The sequence below is a fragment of the Mobula birostris genome, chromosome 2, assembly GCF_030028105.1.
Source record: "Mobula birostris isolate sMobBir1 chromosome 2, sMobBir1.hap1, whole genome shotgun sequence".
NCBI classification, from domain to species: domain Eukaryota; kingdom Metazoa; phylum Chordata; class Chondrichthyes; order Myliobatiformes; family Myliobatidae; genus Mobula; species Mobula birostris.
The window spans coordinates 177195252-177218795 of record NC_092371.1 but is presented as its reverse complement, the minus strand read 5'-3'; the positions used below and the strand labels follow the sequence as shown (position 1 = coordinate 177218795).

The window sequence follows — 23544 nt, the reverse complement described above, 5'->3', positions numbered from 1 at the left end:
TTTTCTTAGGAGTTTGCGGAGATTTGGCATGTCATCTAAAACTTTGATAAACTTCTTGATGTGTGTTGGAGAATATATTCACTGGTTGCACCACAGCCTGTTATGGAAACTCCAATGCCCTTGAATGGGAAATCGTACAAAACGTAGTGGATACAGCCTAGTCCATCACGGGTAAAGCCCTCCTAACCATTGAGCACATCTACATGAAATGCTATCGCAGGAGAGTAACATCCATCATCAGGGACTCCCACCACCCAGGAGATGCTCTCTTCTCACTGCAGCCATCAGGAAGAAGGTAGCAGAACCTCAGGATTCACACCACCAGGTTCAAGGACAATTACTACCCCTCAACCATCAGGCTCCCAACCTCACTTTTCCCATCATTGAAATGTTCCCACAACCAATAAACACACTCTTAAGGACTCTTCATCTCATGTTCTCAATATTTATTGCTTTTTTACTTATTCTTATTATTTCTTCTATTTGTATTTGCACAGTTTGTTGTCTTCTGCAATCTGGCTGGGCAGTCTTTCACTGATTCTGTTAAGGTTATTATTTTATTGCGTGTGCCCACAAGAAAATGAAACTTGGGGTTGTATATGGTGACATTTATGTTCTTTGAAAATAAAATTTACTTACTTAAAGATAAAAGATCAGTTGTACTTGTCACATGTACATAGAAAATATCAAAACAATCAAATGCACTGCATGCTTTAATGACCAGCACAATCTGAGGATTTTCTGGGGGTAGCTTGCAAGGGCCACCATGCTTCCGCTGCCAACTTATTAACTCTAACAATGTGCCTTTGGAATATGAGAGGAAACCGGCGCAGCCACAGCAAGAATGTACAAACTCTTTACGGACAATGGCAGAAATTGAACCCAGATCAGCTGGTACTGTAAAGCGTGGTACTATCTCCTATACTACCATATTACCCCTTTTTGATGGAGTTGGTGGCTAAAGAAAAACGTTATGGCAGTGACTGGAGACACATGGTTCCCCACATGTAACCGAATGGAATTTCTGTTAGTTTGCACAGAACAAAGTCAAACAATTTCCAGACAACTGAAGGGTGTAGAGAAGAGGAAGGGGGTGGGCTTTATCAGCACACACATCATAAGTAATGTGGCTTTGGATGAAACGTCTAAGCAACAGCGGTAAGTTAGGACACAGGAGGCAGGGTAAATTACACTGGATGGCAAGGGAGGTAATAGTGAAGGCACAGGGTAAATCCATGGCTGGCAATTCTCTGCACATGACACTATAAACAGAAGTAGAACCTTCAGTTGGCAGGGTTTCATCAAGCAGGGGGATGATGCTGGAGAAAATTGTGCGGTTGGCAGTGCAAGCACCTATAACCATACGAGGATGATTCCTGGAATGCAGGGGCTAACATATGAGGAGCGTCTGTCGGCTCTTGGATTGTATTCATTAGAGTATAGAAGAATGAGAGGGGATCTCATAGAAACGTTTCGAATGTTGAAAGGGTTGGACAGAGTAGATGTGGAAAGGTTGTTTCCCTTGGTGGGTGAGTCCAGGACAAGAGGCCATAGTCTTAGAATTAGAGGGTACCCAGTTAAAACAGAGATGAGGAGAAATTTTTTTAGCCAGAGGGTCGTGGATTTGTGGAATTCGTTGCCACATATGGCTGTAGAGGCCCAATCATTGAGGGTGTTTAAGGAGGAGATTGACAGGTATCTAATTAGTCAGGGTATCAAGGGATATGGGGAAAATCCAGAAATTGGAACTAGATAGCTCATGGGGGAGCTGCGGAGCAGACTCAATGGGCCAAATGGCCTACTTCTGCTCCTTTGTCTTGTGATCTTGTGAACCATGCTGCAAAGGACAAGGACAGATAGATCAGTGGTTCCCTATCTTCTTCAAGAAAACCCTAATTGGTCAGTTTCACATTCTCCAGAAATCCCTGAGAAGGCTGTGTTGTTGAGTATACAGCAGCCTTGTCAAGCTGTGCTGGTGTGGCATGGTGGCTTAACAGTTGGCAAAATGCTATTACAACGTCAGTGACCTGTGTTTGATTCCGCCACTTTGTCTATAAGGAGTTTGTACACTCTTTGTTTGTAACACTTCTGCTACAGTTTTGACAGTCAACCTTTGGTTTCAGTTTCTCCAGCTTGATCCAGTCCCATCCCATTGAGTGGAATTCCCTTCAATTAATTGTTTTAATCCCGTATTTACCTCTTCTATGTTGTCTGTCTGTTGCATCCAACAATGACAGGAGACATGTGCAGGAGAGTTTAGGTCCAGTGGTACAAGTTGTCATCACAAACAAGGGTCTTCCTTCATTGCTGTGGATGACCATGACTTCTTCTGTGCCTTGTCATGCCCTTCCCTCTCAAAAGTGTTACAGAGCCGCTTTTCTGGCCATTGGATCTCACTGTTGATCTCACCTGCCCAGTATCCCTATCTCACTGGGGTATGAGGCCTGCCGACCCTGGTTTAGCCCAACTGTCAAAGCGGTATACTGGGGTGTGGTTGCGTCACTATGGCACACTAACAGCTAACAGCTACATGAAGCCGTAGATGAATGCTAAGTTTCTGGTGGGGACCAAAGGTGAGTGAGTTGCTCACAACAGGCCCCTTCACCAAAGGTGCTGGCCCTCACTGGATGCCCTAAATCTGACAATGTTATGATCATCATCTCCTACATGCTCTACCCCTACATTTGACCCACATCACACTAGGGAACTAGATTCAGTAATGCATCCTTTCTACTGCTCTAACAAAACTATCCTAGTCATATTCAACTTCACCTCGTATAGTGATGTAGAGATAGCCACTTGCTGGAGAACTTGACTACTAACACCGATAATTGACCTTGAAGACCAGTGAGAACACTTGATTTACCCCATTCTGGGGTGGATTGTGTACTAACCTTTGGATTGCTACAAGATGTTAAGACTGTGAATTCCAAACACACATAAGCCTTTAAACCACTAAAATTCTTTCATGGCAAAGAGATATACATTTTGTATAAAGTAAACTCCAGCCTTTGTCACATTGGCAGAGACACAGAGCGAGGTCATCAGTGAAAGTGCAGATGACCCATCAGCAGAGATATCGTATAAATATGGAGCTGCTCATTTGTGTCGTGTTTGGGAATAATTCCAAAACTCCTAAAGGGGATCCAACATCACCAAGATGGTTTAGATCATCACCCTGGATCATGCAAGCACAAATGAGTTGACACAAAGCAATGGAATGTTTCCTCAAGAGCACATAAAGTTCTTGGAACAGTACTTCTCTGAAGGAACCATTTTCCCCATCAACTCTGCATGGTTGCTTCTTTCTGGGATTAAACCCCCTTCCTTGGCTTTCCTCCACATCATAGGGATTATAGATACAGCAAACAAAAACTTTAACTTGGAGATATTCGGGTTGTTTATTCAAATGACAGTAAAACACTGACAATCTGCACCCCAATGTTCAGAAATCCTAATGCCAGGCATCTGGCTCACCAAATACTGCTTCCTCGCTTCCACAAGGGACACCATGTCCTGGATCCTGTGGTCTCCTGAAAACTGCTGAGGTCCAGAACCTTGGGATTCTGAAACTCTCTGAGCCCCATTCCATGCTCCCTGAAGAGGCACCATGTTCTAGATCCTGTGCTTTCTTTAAACTCTCCAGCACATTTGAACATTCTGGGGCCTCCATTCCTACACTCTCCTGAAACTCTTTTGGATCCCTTTCCTATGCTCCTGACAATCTTCAGGGCCCTTGTTCCTAGGCTCTCCTGAGGTGTATCAGATTCTCTGTAACATCTTAACAAAAATAACAAATTAATAGTCTGGAAAAGCTGCCCTTTCAGCAACAACATCTCGAATGTGCTGGAATCAAGGAATGTCATTGTTTACGAAAAGAAACCAGCAGTCTTTATCTGAAACTGCATTGTGGTCCCCTGTATCCACAAGATGTTTTGACCATCTAACCTATTGATGGAATTATTCAAAAATGAATATTGTCATACCATCCTCAGAAATAGCAGTTCATCATTGTTTTGCGTGTTAATTTCCAAAGTAAGCAAAAATATTTCAATCTGTAGAATGGACAACGTGGTATTTCTGAATACACCACACATAATTGGAATTGTGGTGCACAATTCTGAAAATTACAATGGAAGCAGACTCGGTTGACACTTCTAAATGCCAGCTTGAAACCTACTTAACCTTCCGTTTATCTAACATCATTTTGCTTTCGATTTCTATGTTTGCACTTTATCTTACTGTAAAGCACTTGGAACTAAATCGTTTCTATGAAAAGCGCTTTATAAATAAGTTATTATTATTAATTCTCAGAATCCACGCTGTCTGACTCTGTGCACCATCATTTTATCAGAAGTAATATTTATTTAAATGTTGATAGCTTTGAGGGGAAATCAAGCTCCTTAAGGGAATTGGTTTATTACTGACACATGCACTGAGATAGTGAAAAACTCGTCCTGCATACTGTTCATACAGATCAATTCAGTACTCAGTGCATTCGGGCAGAGTAAGGTAAAACAATAAGACACAAATTAAACTGCAACACCTACAGAAAAACTGCAGTACAGGCAGACAATAAGGTGCAAAATAATATTGAGGTAGATTGTGAGGTCAAGAGTCCATCTTATTGTTCTAAGGAACTATTCAATAGCCTTATAAAGCAGGGTGGAGGCTGTCCTTGAGTCTGGTGGTACATTCTTTCAGGCTTTTGTTTTTTTTAAACCTGATGGCATGGTAGTGTTCCCGTGCAAGTCCAGTGAACAGCTTTAAAACCCAGTCTCCATAAAAGAGGAGTGTCAAGGAGCAGGAGTGAGTGCCATTGCTATTACACAGGAAAAAGTGCTGGGCAAACTCAAAGATCTTAAGGTAGATAAGTCACCTGGACCAGATGGACTACATTCCAGAGTCCTGAGAGAGGTTGCTGAACAGATAACAGATGATCTTTCAAGCATCACTTGGTTCTGGCATGCTCAGAGCACTGAAAAATTGCAAAAGGCACTGCACACTTTAAGAAGGGAGGAAGCCAAAATAAAGGAAATTATAGGCCAGTTATCTTAACCACAGTGACTGGGAAAGAGTTGGAGTCTATTATTATTAAGGATGAGTTTTTGGGGTACTAGGAGACCAACGATAAAATATGTCAAAGTCAGCATGGTTTCTGTGAAGGGAAATCTTGCCTGACGAATCTGTTGGAGTTCTTTGAGGAAGTAACAAACAGGGTGGACAAAAAAGAGAGACAGTGGATGTCATTTACTTGGATTTTCAGAAGGCATTTGGTAAGGTGCCACTCATGAGGCTGCTTCACAAGATAAAATCCTATGGCGTTACAGAAAAGATACTGGCATGGATACAGGAATAACTGACAGACAGGGGGCAGCGAGTGGGAATAATAGGGGCTTTTCTGGTTGGCTGTGAGTGACTAGTGGTGTTCCTCAGGGGTCAGTATTGGGACCACTACCTTTCACATTGTTTGTCAATGATTTTGATAATGGAATTAGTGGCTTTGTGACAAAGTTTGTCGATGATATGAAGATAGGTGGAGGGATACGTAGTGTTGAGGAAGAATTGCGATTGCAGCAGGACTTAGACAAATTGGAAGAATGATCAAAAAAGTGGCAGATGGAACACAGCGTTGGGAAATGTATGATAATGCATTTCGGTAAAAGTCATAGTCATAGTCATACTTTATTAATCCCGGGGGAAATTGGTTTTTGTTACAGTTGCTCCATAAATAATAAATAGTAATAGAACCATAAATAGTTAAATAGTAATTTGCAAATGATGCCAGTAAATTATGAAATAAGTCCAGGACCAGCCTATTGGCTCAGGGTGTCTGACCCTCCAAGGGAGGAGTTGTAAAGTTTGATGGCCACAGGCAGGAATGACTTCCTATGACGCTCAGTGCTGCAACTCGGTGGAATGTCTCTGGCTGAATGTACTCCTGTGCGCACCCAGTACGTTATGTAGTGGATGGGAGACATTGACCAAGATGGCATGCAACTTAGACAGCATCCTCTTTTCAGACACCACCATCAGAGAGTCCAGTTCCATCCCCACAACATCACTGGCCTTATGAATGAGTTTGTTGATTCTGTTGGTGTCTGCTACTCTCAGCCTGCTGCCCCAGCACACAACAGCAAACATGATATCACTGGCCACCACAGACTTGTAGAACATCCTCAGCATCATCCGGCAGATGTTAAACGACCTCAGTCTCCTCAGGAAATAAAGACGGCTCTGACCCTTCTTGTAGACAGCCTCTACAAGAGCAAAAGTTCAGACTATTATCTAAATGAGGAGAATTTTTAAACATCAGAGGTGCAGAGGGACTTAGGAGTCCTCATGCAAGACTCCCAGAAGGTTAATTTACAGGTTGATTCTGTGGTAAAGAAAGCAAATGCTTGGCATTTATTTCAAGGGGAATAGAATATATAAGCAAGAAGCTAAAGCTGAGGTTTTATAAACCATTAGTCAGGTCGTACTTGGAATATTGTCAACAGTTTTGGGCCACATATCTCAGAACGGATCTGTTATCGTTGGAGAGAATCCAGAGGAGGTTCATGAGGACAATTCTGGTAATGAGGGGGTTAACATATGAGGACTGTTTGGCAGCCTGTACTCACTGAGATTTAGAAGAATGCGAGGTGGGGGGGGGGGGATCTCCTTGAAACCTACCAAATGTTGAAAGGACTTGATAAGGTGGATGTGGAGAGGATGTTTCCTACGGTGGGGATATCCAGAACTACAGGGCATGGCCTCAAAATTGAGGGGTGACCCTTTAGAACAGAGGTGAGGAGGAATATTTTTAACCAGAGAGTAGTGAATCTGTGGAACGTGATAGTTTCCTGATCGGTCAGGGCATCAAAGGATATGGCGAATAGGAAAGTGTGTGGGGTTGAGTGGGATCCAGGATCAGCCATGATGGAATGGTGCAGCAGACCCGATGGGCTGAATGGCCTAATTCTGCTCCCATGCCCTATGGGGATATGGGGGTGTGGGGGCTCTTTGGGCGGGAAGGACTTGTTTCCGCACTGGTTTTTAAGAAAACGAGAAAATGTCCATTGTGGGTGACGTCTTTATGCTGGCTAGACATTCTTTTTAAATGACACACCACTAACGAAGGAATATGCTTTAACCCTTATTTCCTCTCAATGAGATCAGAATGAGCAAACAGATTTAAAACATAGGGCTTTTGAAACAAAAGAAATCTACCCTCCTCAGAGGCAATTGGAATGTGCACCAGGCTGTATTTACAGCTTTAAATTTAATTTAGAAGTTTTGGATGTGGTATAAGGATCAATACAGAGTTGGTTTGATCGTTGTCTTTCATACCCACAGAGGACAGAACAATAAATGTGAAGGTGAGAGAACATTGTGGTGATCTTTAGGGTTGGGAAATGTTTTACCTCATGTTATGTACTTTATTTTTGCACAACTTTTTAAATTTATATTTTTAATATGTACTTCATTGTAATTTATAGTTTTTCTTCATGTATTGCACTGGATTGCTGCCACAAAACAACACTGACATGACACATGTCGGTGATAATAAACGTAGCGTCACTTTATGTACATACAATCAGTCTATGTATATAAGCTGATCTTATTTATATACAGCCCCAGTCCATGTTACTTCTACATAGTGTTTTACAGGATTGCTTTTATACTTATTGTGTTTTCTTATGCTGCATTAGACCTGGAATAACAACCATTTTGTTCTCCATTACACTCGTGTACTGAAGAATGACAATAAACAGTCTTGAATTTAATTTGACATCAGCTTTGGAATTCAGTATATGGGCTGAAATCTGTACTTGCCTTTTGCAGCTTGAAAGCTACATTCAAGACAACATGAAGAGTGAAATGGTGCAAATCCAGCAGAATGCAGTGCAAAACCAGACTGCAGCCATGTTAGAAATAGGAACAAACTTACTCACTCAACAAAGTCGCAAAATAACAGATGTCAAAGCTCAGGTAAGTACTTAACTCCAGGTTATTAAATATCCTCTAGTAATGTGGTGTCAAATGGTTTCATGGTCATTCATTCATCCATTATGTGTCATGTCGTATGACGTGGGCAATCATGTTCTTGGCCATGATTGTTCTTGTCAAATTTTTCCACAGAAGTAGTTTGCCACTGCCTTCTTCTGGGCAGTGTCTTACAAGACAGGTGACCCCAGCCATTATCAATACTATTCAGAGACTGCCTACATGGCGTCAGTGGACGCATACCCAGGATTTGTGATATGCACTAGCTGCTCATATGACCATGTGATATGCACTACCTGCTCCCATGGCCTCACGTAACTCTGATTGAGGGGCTAAGCAGGTGTTACGCCTTGCCCAGGGGCGACCTGTAGGCTTGCGAGGGAAGTAGTCATTTGGTAAAGATGTATCCCCAAGTCACTAGCCGTGGTAAGGTACGCTAAAATTTGGTTCAAGATGATTCCTCAACGGAGTAGCAGGCCAATACTCAATTCATCACCTGTTTGAATACAACTCAGGGATTTCCAGAGTTGATTTGTGCACACACATTAACCTATGCTCAGTCTTCTCAGTGAAATAGTCTCAGCAAAGTTCCAAATAACCTGCTGTTTCCTGGAACACGGCCAATGTTATTCAACTGCAAAGTGTGCAGTATAAAAACAAATATGCTGAATATAATTTACTGATTTTTTTGAAGAAATCTGGAAATCACATACTAAAATTGTGACATTTAAGTTTACAAGTGACAGAAAGGACAAATGAGTTGATAGTCCCATGTACCCTGAACATGCAAGAATATTACCAATCTGTAAACCAAAGTAAACCCTTGTACTTTTTCATAAGACCAAAAGATTTCGGAGTAGAATTAGACCCTTTGGCCCTTCGAGTCTGCTCCACCACCCCATCTTGCCTTATCCTTCTCACCCCATTCTCCTGCCTTGTCCCCATAGCCTTTAGCACCCTGACTAATCTAGAACTTATCAATCACCACGTTAAACATACCCAATGACTTAGCCTCCACAGCTGCCTGTGGCAATGATTTCTACCGATTCACCATTCTCTGGCTAAAGAAATTCCTCTACTCTAAAGGGATGCCTTTGGGCTTTTCAGTCATGCAATTACTTCAGTGGCTTGAAAACTGCCACCACCTTATGGAACAAAGGAAGTGGAGAAAGGTTACTCATCATTTATTATATAATCATCTATGATTCAGATAAATAAACCGTCAAACGCTGATGTCACACCATCTCATCCTTTCAATTAAACATTTTAGTAGACAAATTAAATGGTAAGATTCAAAGAATAAAAAGGGCAATCATATTGAAAGACTGCATTATCTCAATTATTAATTTTGATCTCCTATAATACTGATCATCAATTTTCACGATCTGCACAACCTTCCGGTAAAAAATGCACATGAAGTGGTCTAACACAATACAAAAAGCTTGTTTCTGTGCTAATGTAAAGTTGTATTTACAGGATATTTAACCTTTACAATGAATGTATATATGTCATAAAAATATTATCTTGCTGACGTTCAGAATGAGGAACTTCTCAGGAAAGATTTATACTGATGTGCTGGACAGTTTGCAAAGATTGAAGAGAAAAATTTATAATAAACTCGTAAAAACAATTTCACCGCAAGAGGGATAGGCAATCTTAATTAGGCACAAAGTAACTGGATTCCAATTAAATTCAAACCTTAGAATACCCATTGCTTTTGATTTTTCCTTCAAGAGCAATAAAAATGCATTCAATAATTGCAAGCACAACCAAAAAAGACGAAGTAAAAGGCAATGAATGTGAAAATAAAATTCAAAGAAGGTCATGCTGTGTTGATCAACAGAGAATAGAACATGATCTTAATTTCACAGAGTGAACTGCTACTTACTGCCATTTCTTGTGGATTCTGAAGAACAACTTCAGTTAAAGACATAATTGATAGCAAATGGTAAATTCTAATTGAAGTTTTTAAATTAATTGAAAACCAAATTACGCTATTTCTGAGGATGCTTACATTTTTGCTGACAAATCAGATTAGCTGCGGATGTGAAAATAAATAAATTCAACCTTTTGCAATGCACTTAATTAATTAGAAGATAACACCCTACTATTTTATATTTCTGACAAATTAAAACCTCAACATAAAAAAGTTATATACAAGTATGTATGAGTTGAACACCCAAGTGGTGCATGACTGTTCGTAAAACAAAAAAAATCTGCAGATGCTGGGGTCAAAGCAACACTCACAACACGCTGGAGGAACTCAGCAGGTTGGGCAGCATCTATGGAAAAGATCGGTCGACGTTTCGGGCTGAAACGTCGACCGATCTTTTCCGTGGATGCTGCCCGACCTGCTGAGTTCCTCCAGCGTGTTGTGAGTGTTGCATGGCTGTTCGTAGATGGTGGAGCAATTCGTCTGGTGCAAAAATTTGGTTGGTAACCAAACAACATGATAACCAAGGTCACATTAACAGCAAGTCTCTTCCTCAATGACATTAAACAGTCTTGAGTCTTGAATCTTGAACTATAACACCTGAAATTGTCAGTAGAACAGGAACAAGTGTGTAACCAAAGAACTATGAAATGAAAAATTGTGCTGATAGGCATCACATTCTTTTGAACTATTAAGAAATTGGACCAAAACTACAGTATACTATATCAGGAGAGATAATTAATTTATGAAAAAATTATATATATCAAACATTGCTGTGTTTAAACAGCTGTTCCATTCCAAAAAATAAGTACTCCACGACAAGCTGTACAAACAGAGCTATCCCTAGCCACTATAATGTGGAGAGTGAATATTGGGACAGAACGAATATTGAGAAGTAGTGTCAGGGAACACCTTTGAGGAGAGATAAGTAAAAATGGAGTGAAGCTTAGGGAGAGAACTTGAAATCTAAAGGCTTCAGTATGCTAGTTTGTGGCCACAAATTGTAAAGGAGTTAGGATTGAGGATGAGAATTTTCGAAGCTAAGACAATGTTTTAGCAGAAGTTTCAACAATCCCCTGAAACATGGCAAGATGATGCAATTTTTCTTCTCATGATTATCACATTTATGAAAACTAACCACGTTTGTCAAATCTTAGACCAAAAGACAAAGAAGCAGAAATAAGCCATCTGACATATTGCGTCTGCGCCACCATTCCATCATGCCTGATGTATTCTCCCTCTCAACCCCATTCTGCTGCCTTCTTCCCATAACCTTTGACATCCACAGCCATCGATAGTAATGAACTCCACAGATTCACCATCCTCTGGCCAAAGAAATTACTCCTGATATCTGTTTTAAGTGGACATCCCTCTCGTCTGAGGCTGTGCCCTCTGGTCCTAGACTCATCCAATGTAGGAAGTATCGTCTTCACTTCCATTCTATCTAGGCCTTTCAATAGTTAATATGTTTCAATGAAATTCTCCCTCATTATTTTAAACTCCAGTGAATATCGATCCAAAGCCATCATACTCCTCATACGCCAAGCTCTTCATTGCCAGAAACATTCTCGTGAACCTCCTCTAAAGCTCTCCAAGGCCAGCACATCTTTTCTAAGATAAAGAGCCCAAAACTGCTCTCAATACTCCAAGTGTGGTCTGACCAATGCCTTATCAAGCGTTACGTGCACCCTTGCTTTTATATTCTAGTCCTCTCGAAATTAATGCCTACATTGCATTTGCCTTCCTTACTACTGACTCAACTTTTAGGTAATCCTGCACAAAGACTCCCAAGTTCCCTTTGCACATCTGATTTTTGAATTTTATCCTTGCTTAGAAAATAGTGTATGCCTTTACTCCAAAGCGCATGACCATACACTTCCCTACACAATATTCTAAAAGCCATTTTCCGTTCTTGTCTATTTTCCCAATCTGTCCGAATCCTTCTGCACACTCCCTGCTTCCAAAATACTACCTGCCCCTTCACCTATCTTTCTATCATCCACAAACTTGGCTACAAAGCCAACAATTCCATCATCCAAATCGTTGACATATAACGTGAAAAGAAGCAGTCCCTATACTGACCCCTGTAGAACACCACCAATCACCAGCAGCCAACCAGAATGGGCCCCTTTTATTCCCACTCTTTGTCTCCTTTCAGTTTGCCAATCTTCTATCCATGCTAGTATCCTTCCTCTAACATGATGGGCTCTTATCCCATTGAGCAGCCTCATGTGTGGCACCTTGTCAAAGGCCCTCTGAAAATCCAAGTAAGCAGCGTCAACCGAATTTCCTTTGTCTATCCTGCCTGTTATTTCTTCAAACAAATCCAACAGATTTGTCAAGCAAGATTTCTCCTCTCAAAATCACACTGACTTTGACCTATTTTTTTCATGTGCCTCCAAGTACCCCAAAACCTCATCCTTAATAATGGACACCAACATCTTCTCAGCCACTGAAGTCAGGCTAACTGGCCTATAACTGGCCTCTGCCTCTCTCCCTTCTTAAAGAGTGGAGTGACATTTACAATTTTCCAGTCGTCTGAATCCATTCCAGAATCTAGTGATTCTTGAAAGATCATTAGTAATTCCTCTACAATCTCTTCAGGTGTCATCTATCTGGTTCAGGTGACTTATCTATCTTTGGACCTTTCAGTTGCCCAAGCGGGAGGGAGGGAGGGAATGTCGACTCAGACCATGAGAGGCCTGCGTCAGGCATTTTCATGCCTTAAAAGGCGCAGATTGGAAGTCCGTGTGGGGCACCACTCCTCTCACGGACACTAGGGCAATGTGTGGTTAAGTGCCTTGTTCAAGGACACAAACACGCTGCCACAGCTGAGGCTCGAACTAGTGACCTTCAGATCACTAGACGAACGCCTTAACCACTTGGCCGCGTGCCCAAGCACATTCTCCTTAGTAATAGCAACAACACTCACTTCTACCTGCACGCCACCCACCCCCCCCCCAACTCTTGATATTCTGGAACACTGCTAGTGTCTTCTATTGTGAAGACTGATGCAAAATACTTGTTGTTCATCTACCATTTCTTTGTCCCTCATTACTATCTCTCCAATGTCATTTTCCATCGGCTCAACCAATATCCACTCTCGCCTCTCTTTTAGTTTTTATATAGGTATCTGAAAAAACTCTTTGGTATCGTCTTTTTTTATCATTGGCTAGCTTACCATCGTGTTTCATCTTTTTCTCTCTTTATGGCCTTTTAATTCCCTTCTGTTTGTTTTTGAAAAATTCCCAGTCCTCTAACTTACCACTAATTTTTGCTATGTTATATATCTACTGGTTTGCTTTTATGACTCCTCTTATCAGTCATGCATGAGTCATTCTCCCTTTTGGGATTTATCTATCTTGCGCCTTCTGAATTGCCCCAAGAAACTCCAGCCCTTGCTGTTCTACTGTCATCTCTCCTTGTGTCCCCTTCCAATCAGCTTTTGCCAGATCCCCTCTCATGCCTTTGTAATTCCCTTTACACCACTGTAATACTGATGCGTCTGACTTCATCTTCTTGCTCTCATACTGCAGGGTAAAGTCTACCATATTATGAATACTGTCTCCCAAGGGTTCTTTTACCTTAAGCTCCCTCATTAAATCTGGTTCATTACATAACATTCAATCCAGAATGGCATTTCCCCCAGAGGGCTCAACCACTTGCTGCTCTAAAAAACTATCTGGTAGGCATTCTACTAATTCCCTTTCTTGGAATCTGGCATCAACCTGACTTTCCCAATCAACCTGCATTTTGGAAACCTGCATGACTCTCATAACACTTCCTTTATTGCATGCCTTTTCTATCTCCCTTTGTAATTTGTATCGCACGTCCTGAAACTGTTCAGAGGCCTGTATAAAAGTCTCATCAGGGTCCTTTTACCCTTGCAGTTTCTTAACTCTAGCTACAAGGATTCTACATCTTTCAATTCCATGACACCTCTTTTTAAGGATTTTATTCCATTTTTTTACCAACAGAGCCAACCCACACCCTCTGCCTGCTTCCTGTCCTTTCCATACAAGGTGTACCCTTGAATGTTAAGCTCTCAACTATAAATTTGCTGATGATACAACTATCGTTGGCAGAATCTCAGATGGTGATGAGAGGACGTACAGGAGCGAGATATAACAGCTAGTGGAGTGGTGTCACAGCAACAACCTTGCACTCAACATCAGTAAGACCAAAGAACTGATTGTGGACTTCAGAAAGGATAATATGAGGAAACACATTCTCATCCACAGAGTGGGATCAGAAGTGGAGAGAGTGAGCAATTTCAAGTTCTTGAGTGTCAATATCTCTTGAGGACATAATCTGCAGCCAACATATAGCTCTAAAGAAGGCAAAACAGCTGCTAGATTTCATTAGGAGTTTGAGAAGATTTGGTATGTCACCAAAAACACTCGCAAGTTTCTATACCTGTACCATGGAGAGCATTCTAAAGCAGTGTCTCAGAAAGGTGGCATCCATCATTAAGAATCCCCACTATCTAGCTCATGCCTTCTTCTCACCGCTACCATCAGGAAGGAGGTACAGAAGCCTGAAGGCACACACTCAACAATTCAGGAACAGCTTCTTCCCCTATGCCATCTGATTTCTGAATGGACATTGAACCCATGAACACTACCTCAGTACTTATTTTATTTTTTTGCACTACTTATTTCATTTAACTATATTATATGTACACACACACACACACAAGAATTACAAAAGAAAAATAAATTATAGTAAGTATACTTACTGTAATTCTATTTCCTTTTGTAATTCTTGTTTTCTTTTTCTCTTTATGATCAAATATTGCATTGGACTGCTGCAAAGTTAACAAATTTCACAATATATGCCAGTGATACTAAACCTGATACTGCCACGACTCAGCAACCCCCAGATTGTTATACTTGCCAAACTTTAACTAAATTACTTTTTATTCCGTATACTGTGTGTATTTAAATATAACATCTTCAATGCTGCATTAATCACCATTTTTGATTTTGCACCTATGTTACACTTTAACCTATCCCACTGGCACAATTTTGCCCTATTATCTGCCTGTCCATCCTCGTAGTCCCACTACCACACTGCATCAACTTCCCCCATCCTCAGTCTTATCACTCCACTCCCACCCGACTGTGAAATTAGTTTAAACCCTCCTGAACAGCTCGAGCAAACCTGATTGCAAAAATATCGGTCCCACTTGGGTTCATGTGTAACCCATCCTTCTTGCACAGGTCATACCTTTCCCAGAAGAGATCCCTTTGATTCTAGAAATTTGAAACCCTGCCCGTTGCACTACTTCCTCAGCCATACATTCATCTGCCAAATCATCCTATTCTTACTCTCACTGGCATGTGACACATGCAACGATCCAGAGATTGCTACCTAGGAGGTCCCACTTTTCAGCTTTCTGTCGAACTCCATATAATCTCTCTTCAGGACTCTTCCTTTTCCTACCCATGTTGTTGGTACCAATATGTACCATGACTTCCAGGATTCTTACTCTCCCCCTTTAGAATACTGCAGACCCAGTCTGAGACATCCCTGCCCCGGCACTTGGGAGGCAATGTACCATCTGGATGTCTCTTTCACATCCACAGAAGCTTCTGTCTGTGCATTTAGCTATGGAATCCCCTATCATTACTGCACTCCTCTTCTCCCCGTTCCCTTCTGAGCCACAGAGCCAGACTCAGTGCCAGAGTCCTGGTCACTGTTGCTTCCCCTGGAAGGTTAATTTTTCCCCCTCCCCCAGCATCCAAAGCAAAATACTTGTTATTGAGGTGAACAGCCACAGGGGTACTCTGTACTGGCTCCCTATTCCCTTTCCCTCTCCTGACAGTTGCCCAGGTACCTTCCTGTAGCTCCTATCTATCACCTCCTCATTTTCCTGTATCATCGAGCTGCAGCTCTAGTTTCTTAATGCAGTCTCTAAGGAATAGCAGATCGGTGCACTTCATTTAAAGGAAACATGAGGAATAAACTTCTTCACTCAGAGTGTGGAGAAAGCGTGGAACAAGCTGCCAGTGGGAATAGTGGATGCAGATTCAATTTCAACATTTAAGAGAACTTTAGATTAAGTACATGGATAGGAGGGGTACGGAGGGCTATGGTCCAGGTGCAGATCGACAGGACTAGGCAGCATTATAGTTTGGCTCAGACTAGATTGGCCAAAGAGCCTGGTTCTTTGCCGCAGTGTTCCAAGACTATAACTCTACTGAGAACATGAGTTGTAGATTCAAGAATGGTTGCATGGCCTGATATGGAAACATCAATGACCTTGGACAGAAAAGCCAAGAAAAGGTAGTAGATATAGCCCTGTCCATCACGGGTCAAGCTCTCCCCATCACTGGGCACATCTGCATGGAGTGCTGTCGCAGGAAAGCAGCACCCATCAACACAGACCCCCTACATCCATGTCATGGTCTCTTCTCAGAGCTGCCAATCGGAAGGAGGTACAGGAACCTCAGGACCCACACCCATCAAGTTCAGGAAAAGTTATTACACTTCAACAATCAGGCCCTTGAACCAGAGGGGAAACTGCTTCTACAATCTATGGACTCACTTTCAAGGACTTTTCATCTTATGTTCTTGATATTTATTGCTTAATTATTTATTTTTATTATTTTGCTTTTTTTGGTATTTGTATTTTATTTGAATGCCCATGAGAAAATAAATTTCAGGGTTGTATATGGTGACATACATGTACTTGGATAATAAATTTACTTCGAACTTTGAAAGTGAATCTGTAGGTTGTGGAATTCCTCTTTTTCTCCAACTGTACTGCATCATACCTGAGAATTGTCTAGACATTTGAATTGACTGCAAGTTTAACTTAAGGGCATTTTAGGCAACATTATTATAGCCCTATCCTGATGACTGAAACATCTGTTTTCACTCCCTAAACCAAACACAGTGCATGAACATGGTGTACACACATGTTCTTCTGGATCAATCTGTTGTCAGCTCCTCAGCAATAAAACACTACTGGGAAACAGGACACTCTCCTCAATGGATCAGCGTCTAACTCTGGCAAAGAAAAATAAAGCATTTTGTACATTAACAGATAAAAACTGTTCATAGCTCCAAACTCCATGAATAATTTTGCAAGTTAAAACAGACACACTTTACATTAATTCGGCAAACCACCTGGTCACCTTGGTAACTGAGTCATGTGAACCTGCAAGTTTTTAAACATAATTTGAATTGTATGAATTGACTTTATTACTAACTTCCTTCATATACATGAGGAGTAAAAATCTTTATGTTACATCTCCGTCGAAATGTGCAATTTATAGTAATTTTTGATAAATAGTGTGTATAACAGGACAGTCAATATGACATAGAAATACAATTGTATCAGCATGAATTAACCAGTCTGATGGCCTGGTGGAAGAAGCTGTCCAGGAGTCTTGTGGTCCTGGCTTTATACTGTGCTTCCATTTCCTGGATGGTAGCAGCTGGAACAGTTTGTGTTTGGGTAAATCCAATCCTCAATGATCCTTTGGCGCCCTTTTTATGCACTAGTCTCTGTAAATGTTTTGAATAGTGGGAAGTTCACATCCACAGATACGCTGGGCTGTCCGCACCATTCTGCAGAGTCCTGCGATTGAGGGAAATACAGTTTCCATACCAGGCAGTGATGCAGCCAGTCAGGATGTTCTCAAATGTGCCCCTGTAGAAATTTTTTAGGATTTGGAGATCCATAGCAAGCTTCATTAACTGTCTGAGGTGAAAGACGCGCTACTGTGCCTTTCCCACCACACAGCCAGTATGTATAGACCACGTGAGATCCTCAGTGAAGTGTATGCCAAGGACCTTAAAACTGTTCACCCGCTCAACCCAGACCTATTGATGTCAATAGGGGTGGTCTGTCTCCATTCCTCCTGTAGTCTACAAACAGCTCCTTTGTTTTTGTGACATTGAGGGAGAGGTTGTTTTCTTGACACCACTGTGTCTTGACTTCTTCTCTTTAGGTTACATCATTATTATTTGAGATTAGGCCAAACAGTATAGTACCATCAGCAAATTTAATTAGCAGATTGGAGCTGTAGGTGGTGACACAGTCACGGGTATGAAGAGAGTAAAGGAGGGGGCTTAGGACACAGCCCTGAGGGGCAGTTGTGTTGAGGGTCAGAGGGGCAGAGGTGAGGGAACCCACTCTTACCACCTGCAGCAATCTGATAGGAAGTTCAGGATCCGGCTACGCAAGGCAGGGTGAAGGGAGGGGTGTCTGAACTTCTTGTCGAGCCTGGAGTGAACTATGGTGTTGAATGCTGAACTGTAGTCCAAGAACAGCATTTACACACAAGCATCCTTCTTCTCCAGATGTGTAAGTACGGTGTAAAGCTGTGGCTATTGCGTCATCTGTCGATCAGTTGTGTTGGTAGGTGAATTGTCAGGGGTCCAGTTTGGGTGGTAGCTTGCTGCAGATGTAGTCCTTGACCAGCCTCTCAAAGCATTGGTTTATTATTGAGGTGAGTGAGACAGGACACCAGTTGTTTAGACATGTTACCTTGGTCTTTTTAGGTATGGGAATAATGGTGGATGTTTTGAAGCAGGAGGGCACTCTACACTGGGAGGGAGAGATTAAAAAAGTCTGTAAACACAGCTGCCAGTTGTGCCACGCACACTCTGAGTACCCGCCCTGAGATGCCGTTTGGTCCCGCAGCCTTGCAACTATCCACTCATTGGAAACACCTACGTACTTCAGCCTCAGAGATGACCAAGGTGTAAGTCTCTTCGGTGGCTCTCCTCGGGGGCTCAGCGTTGGCAACATCGAATCAAGCGTAAAAAAGATTTATCTCATCTGGGAGACAGACAGTGATGTTGGAGACGCCACTGCATTTAGCTTTGATGTCTGCGATAGCGTGCAGACCTTGCTATAAGCTGCATGTGTTGGTGGTGCAGAGTTGTGTCTGGATCTTGTCCCTGTATTGTTGTTTCGCTGCCTTGATGACTTTGCGTAAATTGTAGCCGCATTTCTTGAGTTCCTGTTGGTTACCGGCAATGTAAGCTCTGTGTTACATGTTAAGTACTGCTCACATAGAACTGTTGATCCAGGGTTTCTGGTTTGGATAGACCCTGACCGATTTCTGGGAGACAGCATCCTCGATTCACTTCCGGATGAAACTTTTGGCCCCTTCTGTGAACTCGAAGGCATCCTCATCATGGAAGACCTTCCAGTTGACGTCATCAAAGCAGTCCTGTAGCATGGAGTCTTAGTTGTGAATTTCTAAAGATTCACTGAGGAGAGCATTCTAACTGGCTGCATCACCATCTTGTAGGGAGGGACCAGTGCACAGGACTGGAAAAAGTTGCAGAGTGTTGTAGACTCAGCCAGCTCTATCATGAATACAAGTATCCCATGTTTGAGAACACCTTAAAAAGGCTTGAAGGATTCCCGACACCCAGGACATGCCTTCCTCTCAGAAGCAGAAGCCTGAAGACACGCACTCAAAATTTTAGGGAAAGCTTCTTCCTCTCCACCGTCAGATTTCTGAATGGACAATGAACCTATGTATACTACCTGACTATTAAGATTTTGCTCACATTTTCCACTACTTATTTAATTTATACTGTGTGCAAATCATCATGTGCTGTGCAATACGATGTAGGTGATCATGGTGTATAATCATGATTGTTCTTGGCAAATTTGTCTACAGAAGTGGTTTGCCATTGCCTTCTTCTGGGCAGTTTCTTTACAAGACGGGTGACCCCAACCATTATCAATACTTTTCAGAGTTTGTGTGCCTGGTGTCAGTGATCGCACAACCAGGACTCGTTAAATGCACCACTGCTCATATAAACATCCTGCTCCCATGGCTTCCCATGACTACGATCATGGGGCTAAGCAGGTACTACACCTTACCCAAGGGTGACCTGCAGGCTAATGGAGGGAAGGAGTGCCTTGCATCTCTTTGGTAGAGACTATATATATTCATGCAATTTTTAAAATTATGTATTGTAATATACCGCTGCCATGAAACAACATATTTCATAAAATATGCTTGTGATATTAAACCAGATTCTGATTCTGAACATTTGCATTTGATTTCCTCCAGGTTCTGAATCAAACATCTCGACTCGAGCTCCAACTTTTGGAAAATTCCCTCTCCACTAATAAATTGGAAAAACAAATCATGGTCCAAACTGATGAAATAACAAAACTGCACAAAAGGAATGGGTAAGTAAATTGTTGAGACCTCTAACAACCCCTGTAAGCTTTTTTTATTTCCTTATTGGTTTTTTTTGTGTCTGTTAATGGAATCTTCAAAGATGACTTGGTTTGGCATCTGGTTGTAACACAAAATACATGTCTTTTACCATCTTACCACTCTGCCTGTATTCCCCTCAGCACCTAACCACTCCGACGGCATCCCTTTTCATCACATAATCACTCCATCTACAGTGTACCCCCCCCCCACCTAACCACTCCATCTGAATGCACATGCAAGGTCCACTCCCATACAACTGAATAATTCTGTCAAGTTGACAGCAAGTGGACACGGATGTGTGAACTTTCACATGTACAAGTCTCAAACATTATGTCCAACTATGTAATCATACTTAATAGAGATGCAGACTAAGTTGTTTGCATCTTGGATTTGATTACCTTGTGCTCAGTGCTTTTATTCTTTCTGCCTGGACTTGTCAAGCAACAATGGGATTGGAGGCAGACCAATTATAAAGTGGCATTGACTAGTTTGATATCAGTCTGGGCCTCACTGACACATTCTGAAGACCAAACCTGGCAGCTCCCTCCATTGCTAGATTCCATCAGGTTCCAGATTCAGAGCAGGTCAACTTGCCGAGATTCCTGTGTAAATCACTGCTCAGAGCCGAGAACAGACTAGACCTGCAGGGTCCAGGACTCCATTGTCAGAGGCGCAGGGCAGGAATTGAAGGGGTAGGGGCAAGATCCTTTATCTAAAACAAATAGTTCAGCTCGTATTACTATTTTCAATTACAAGCTTCTGTTTAACTAATTATTTTCAATTGTTTTATAATTTCTTTAAATTTCTTAATTCCATTCTAATAGTTTCACTTCTGTATCAGAATGTCAGTGATATTAAGAGAACATAGAACATGGAACAATACAGCACCATGCAGACCCTGCAGCTCATGATGTTGTGCCAGTCTTTTAGCCTACTCTAAGATCAATGTGGCCCTTCCCTCCTCCAAAGCCCTCTACTTTTCTATCATCCATGTGCCAAATGCCCTTGCTGTACCCTCCTCTACCACCACCCTTGGCAGGGTGTTTCGCACAAAAAACTTACCTCTGACATCTATATGTACAGCTGGCATCAATATATACAGCCAAGAAGACAAATTGGAGTACGAAACAATTTGCTGAAGGAACTCAGCATCTGTGGGGGAAAGTGGACAGTTTTGGGTTGAGACCTTTCATCCAGAGCAGATGAAGGGGCTCAACCTGAAATATCAACCGGAGGGAGGGAGAGGAAGGGGGAGAGGGAGGGGGAGAGAAGGGGAGAGGGAGGGGGAGAGAGGGGGGGGGGAGAGAGAGTTAGATAGAGACAGACAGACACTAGAATCTAATGTATCTCCAAGGTGGGCATTTGATGGTCAGAGGTTGGTCTTCCTTGGTACAGCAACATTCACATTGTGCCAATCGATTTGGGCAAACATAATAGGCCTTTCAAGTCTGGACCACAGAAACAACAACAAAGAGAACAGTGGTTTTGAGTAGGCCACCAGAATTGGCACAATGTCTATAGAAATCACTGTTTATTTTTGGAAACAAATTCATTCAAATAATGGAAGGTGACAAATCAACAGTAATAACCCAGCCAAGAAAAATAGTGAATGCTCACTGTACACCAATTAACACCCAGGAAAGGGGAAAACTATGACTTTAAAAAATATTGAAAATGCTTTTATCTTGCATATTAGTTTTAAAGAACTCAAGGGTGTGAAAGAAAAATAACTTCAATAATCTTTTGAAAATGAGTAATCTGAAGGAGACGACAACAAATTATAGTTGGTTTATCTGCTTGTATGTTTGATATTCTTAGTTTCACTGAAATTGTCTGACTCAGACTTAATTTGAGATTTAATGCTCCCCTTCAGTTACATATCTGGGACTTCAATCAGGTATGTGATGGTGATTCAGATGTGTCCTGTTCTTCCTTCTTCCCATAACCATTCGATCGTAAGATATAGGAGCAGAATCAGGCCATTTGGCCCATCGAGTCAGCTCCACCATTTCATCATGGTCGATCAAACTTTCTTCTCAGCCCCAATCTCCTGCCTTCTTCCTGTATTAAGAAGCTGGTTGCATGGTGCGAAGACAATAACCTATCCCTCAACATCAACAAGACGAAGGAATTGGTTGTTGACTTCAGAAGGAGTAGCGGACCGCATGACCCAATTTACATCGGTGGTACGCAAGTGGAACAGGTCAAAAGCTTTAAGTTCCTCGGGGTCAATATCACAAATGACCTGACTTGGTCCAACCAAGCAGAGTCCACTGCCAAGAACGCCCACCAGCGCCTTTACTTCCTGAGAAAACTAACGAAATTTGGCCTGTCCCCTAAAACCCTCACTAATTTTTATAGATGCACAGTAGAAAGCATTCTTCTAGGGTGCATCACAACCTGGTATGGAAGTTGTCCCGTCCAAGACCGGAAGAAGCTGCAGAAGGTTGTGAACACAGCGCAGCACATCACACAAACCAATCTTCCGTCCTTGGACTCACTTTACACCGCATGCTGTCGGAGCACTGCTGCCAGGATAATCAAGGACACGACCCACCCAGCCAACACACTTTTCGTCCCTCTTCCCTCTGGGAGAAGGCTCAGGAACTTGAAGACTCGTACGGCCAGATTTGGGAACAGCTTCTTTCCAACTGTGATAAGACTGCTGAACGGATCCTGACCCATTTCTGGGCCGTACCCTCTAAATATCTGGACCTGCATCTCGGTTTATTTGCACTACCTTACTTTCCATTTTTCTATTTTCTATTTATGATTTACAATTTAAATTTTTAATATCTACCATCGATTTGTAATCCAGGGAGTGGGAAGCGCAGAATCAAATATCGCTATGATGATTGTACGTTCTAGTATCAATTGTTTGGCGACAATAAAGTATAAAATATAAAGCATCTATTCACGCCCTGACCCATCAAGAATCTAACAACCTTTGCCTTAAATATACATAAAGACTTGGCCTCCACAGCTGCCTGTGGCAAAGAATTCCACAGATTTACCACTCCCTAGCTAAAGAAATTCCTCTTCATCTTCGATCTAAAATGAAACCCTTCTATTTTGAGGCTATGTCCTCTGGTCTTAGACTGTCCCACCATAGGTAACATCCTCTCCACACCCACTCTATCAGGCCTTTCACTATTCCATAGGTTTCAATCAGGTCACCCGCCATTCTTCTGAATTCCAATTAACACAAGCCCAGAGCCATCAAATGCTCTTAATATTACAAACCATTCATTCCTGGAATCATTTCCATGAACCTCCTTTGAACCCTCTTCAGTTTCAGCACATCCTTTCTAAGATAAGGTACCCAAACCTGCATACAATACTCCAAGTGAGGCCTCTCTCATGCTTTATAAAGTTTCAACATTACATCCTTGCTTTTATATTCTGGTCCTTTTGAAATGA

At 41.9% G+C, this 23544-nt stretch overlaps 2 protein-coding genes across 3 annotated transcripts in view; one reads left to right on the top strand and one right to left on the bottom strand.

The window, feature by feature from the left end:
• Nucleotides 1-23544, bottom strand: part of mcph1 (microcephalin 1) — a 286557-nt gene that overhangs the window by 112405 nt on the left and 150608 nt on the right. The window lies entirely within an intron of this gene.
• Nucleotides 1-23544, top strand: part of angpt2a (angiopoietin 2a) — a 96682-nt gene that overhangs the window by 16105 nt on the left and 57033 nt on the right. The window contains exons 1-3 of one of the 2 annotated variants that reach the window (XM_072251124.1): nt 7211-7361; nt 7828-7974; nt 19972-20093. In XM_072251124.1, coding sequence (XP_072107225.1) covers nt 7852-7974; nt 19972-20093 — 245 coding nt within the window. In that variant the 5' untranslated portion in view covers nt 7211-7361; nt 7828-7851. Of the gene's footprint in view, nt 1-7210; nt 7362-7827; nt 7975-19971; nt 20094-23544 lie in introns of those variants that run through there. The other variant, XM_072251123.1, reaches the window with a different exon arrangement.